The following is a 1,010-nucleotide window of genomic DNA, read 5'->3' as shown; positions in this document are numbered from 1 at the left end:
GTGGTGCGTAGCGGCGGGTTTCGGGTTGGTTTCATACCAGCAATCCCCTGGGGCGTACCAAACCCACCTCAGAGCGGACAGACGTCACCGCCCTGTGCTCCCGCTCCGGGCAGCATCACCGTTTTACCCCAGAATCAGTTGTGTTTTGGCCACATTGTCCATAATCCACCTCAAAACCCTTTGCTTCGGGTTGTCCTTGCCCGGTGTATCCTGGCAGGGCCCAAATGTCTCTGCTTAACTGCAAACTATAAAGCGCTGCGTTGTGACTGCGTGCTGCCCCAAAATCACGCTGTAACCGTGGCTTTTCCTTTCCCCCCCACCTCAGCGGTTTCCTGCGAGGCGAGCGCGGCGCGCAGCCCCAGCTCATCGCCTTCCACCCCTGCTTCAAGAAAGGCGCCCTCCTGACCGTGGTGAGCGTGGTCCCCAGTTTCGGCAGCTGTTCTCGGGGCTCCCCATCACCATCCCTCAGGAGATCAACTCAGGGGCTGAGCAAGGGGGGTAGAAAAACCTCCCCCCAGTGTCCCCAGAGAGAGGAGAGGGTGGGGAAGGTGTCCTTGCTGGGCTCATGGGGCGGAGGGCTGTCATCCCCTGCCGCGTCCCGTGCTCATCTGCCTCCTTGCGTCCTTCTTCCCCCTCCAGTGCTGGTCCACGGGGAAGATCAGCCACATCCCCTTCTTCTTCGTGAGCGCCCACGTCCCCTGCGTCAGCCCCGGCCGCAGCCCCGTCACGGTCATGACCAGCGCCAGCGTGCGGGAACAGCCCCTCTTCTCGGAGCTGTGACAACACCCGCGTCCTCAACGGCGTCTTCCCGAAGAGCTGGGACGCTCCCTCCACAGCCTCCATCCTCTTCCTCCTGGGACACACGGCATGGCCTCAGGTGCCTTTAATACCTCCTCAGGCTCTCACAGCTCGCAGGGCTGGTGCTGTAGAGATTAAAACTGGTTCTTCCTCCCCGTTGCCGCTCGCCTTCTCTGTGCCTCGCTGTCCTTGCCCTGGGGGGGTGAAGTTTC

The 1,010-nt window shown here is 61.9% G+C and overlaps 1 protein-coding gene across 1 annotated transcript in view; it reads left to right on the top strand.

The window, feature by feature from the left end:
- AAAS (achalasia, adrenocortical insufficiency, alacrimia) overlaps positions 1 to 780 on the top strand; it is a gene marked incomplete at its 5' end in the record, with an annotated part of 6,967 nt that extends 6,187 nt beyond the window's left edge. Inside the window, 2 exons of the mRNA XM_010284163.1 lie at positions 326 to 410; positions 640 to 780. Coding sequence (XP_010282465.1) covers positions 326 to 410; positions 640 to 780 — 226 coding nt within the window. The remainder of the gene's footprint in view (positions 1 to 325; positions 411 to 639) is intronic.
- Between the last annotated feature and the right edge of the window lie 230 nt (positions 781 to 1,010).

Source organism: Phaethon lepturus, unplaced genomic scaffold, assembly GCF_000687285.1.
Source record: "Phaethon lepturus isolate BGI_N335 unplaced genomic scaffold, ASM68728v1 scaffold24923, whole genome shotgun sequence".
Taxonomy (NCBI): Eukaryota; Metazoa; Chordata; class Aves; order Phaethontiformes; family Phaethontidae; genus Phaethon; species Phaethon lepturus.
This window is presented reverse-complemented; position numbering and strand designations above follow the sequence as displayed.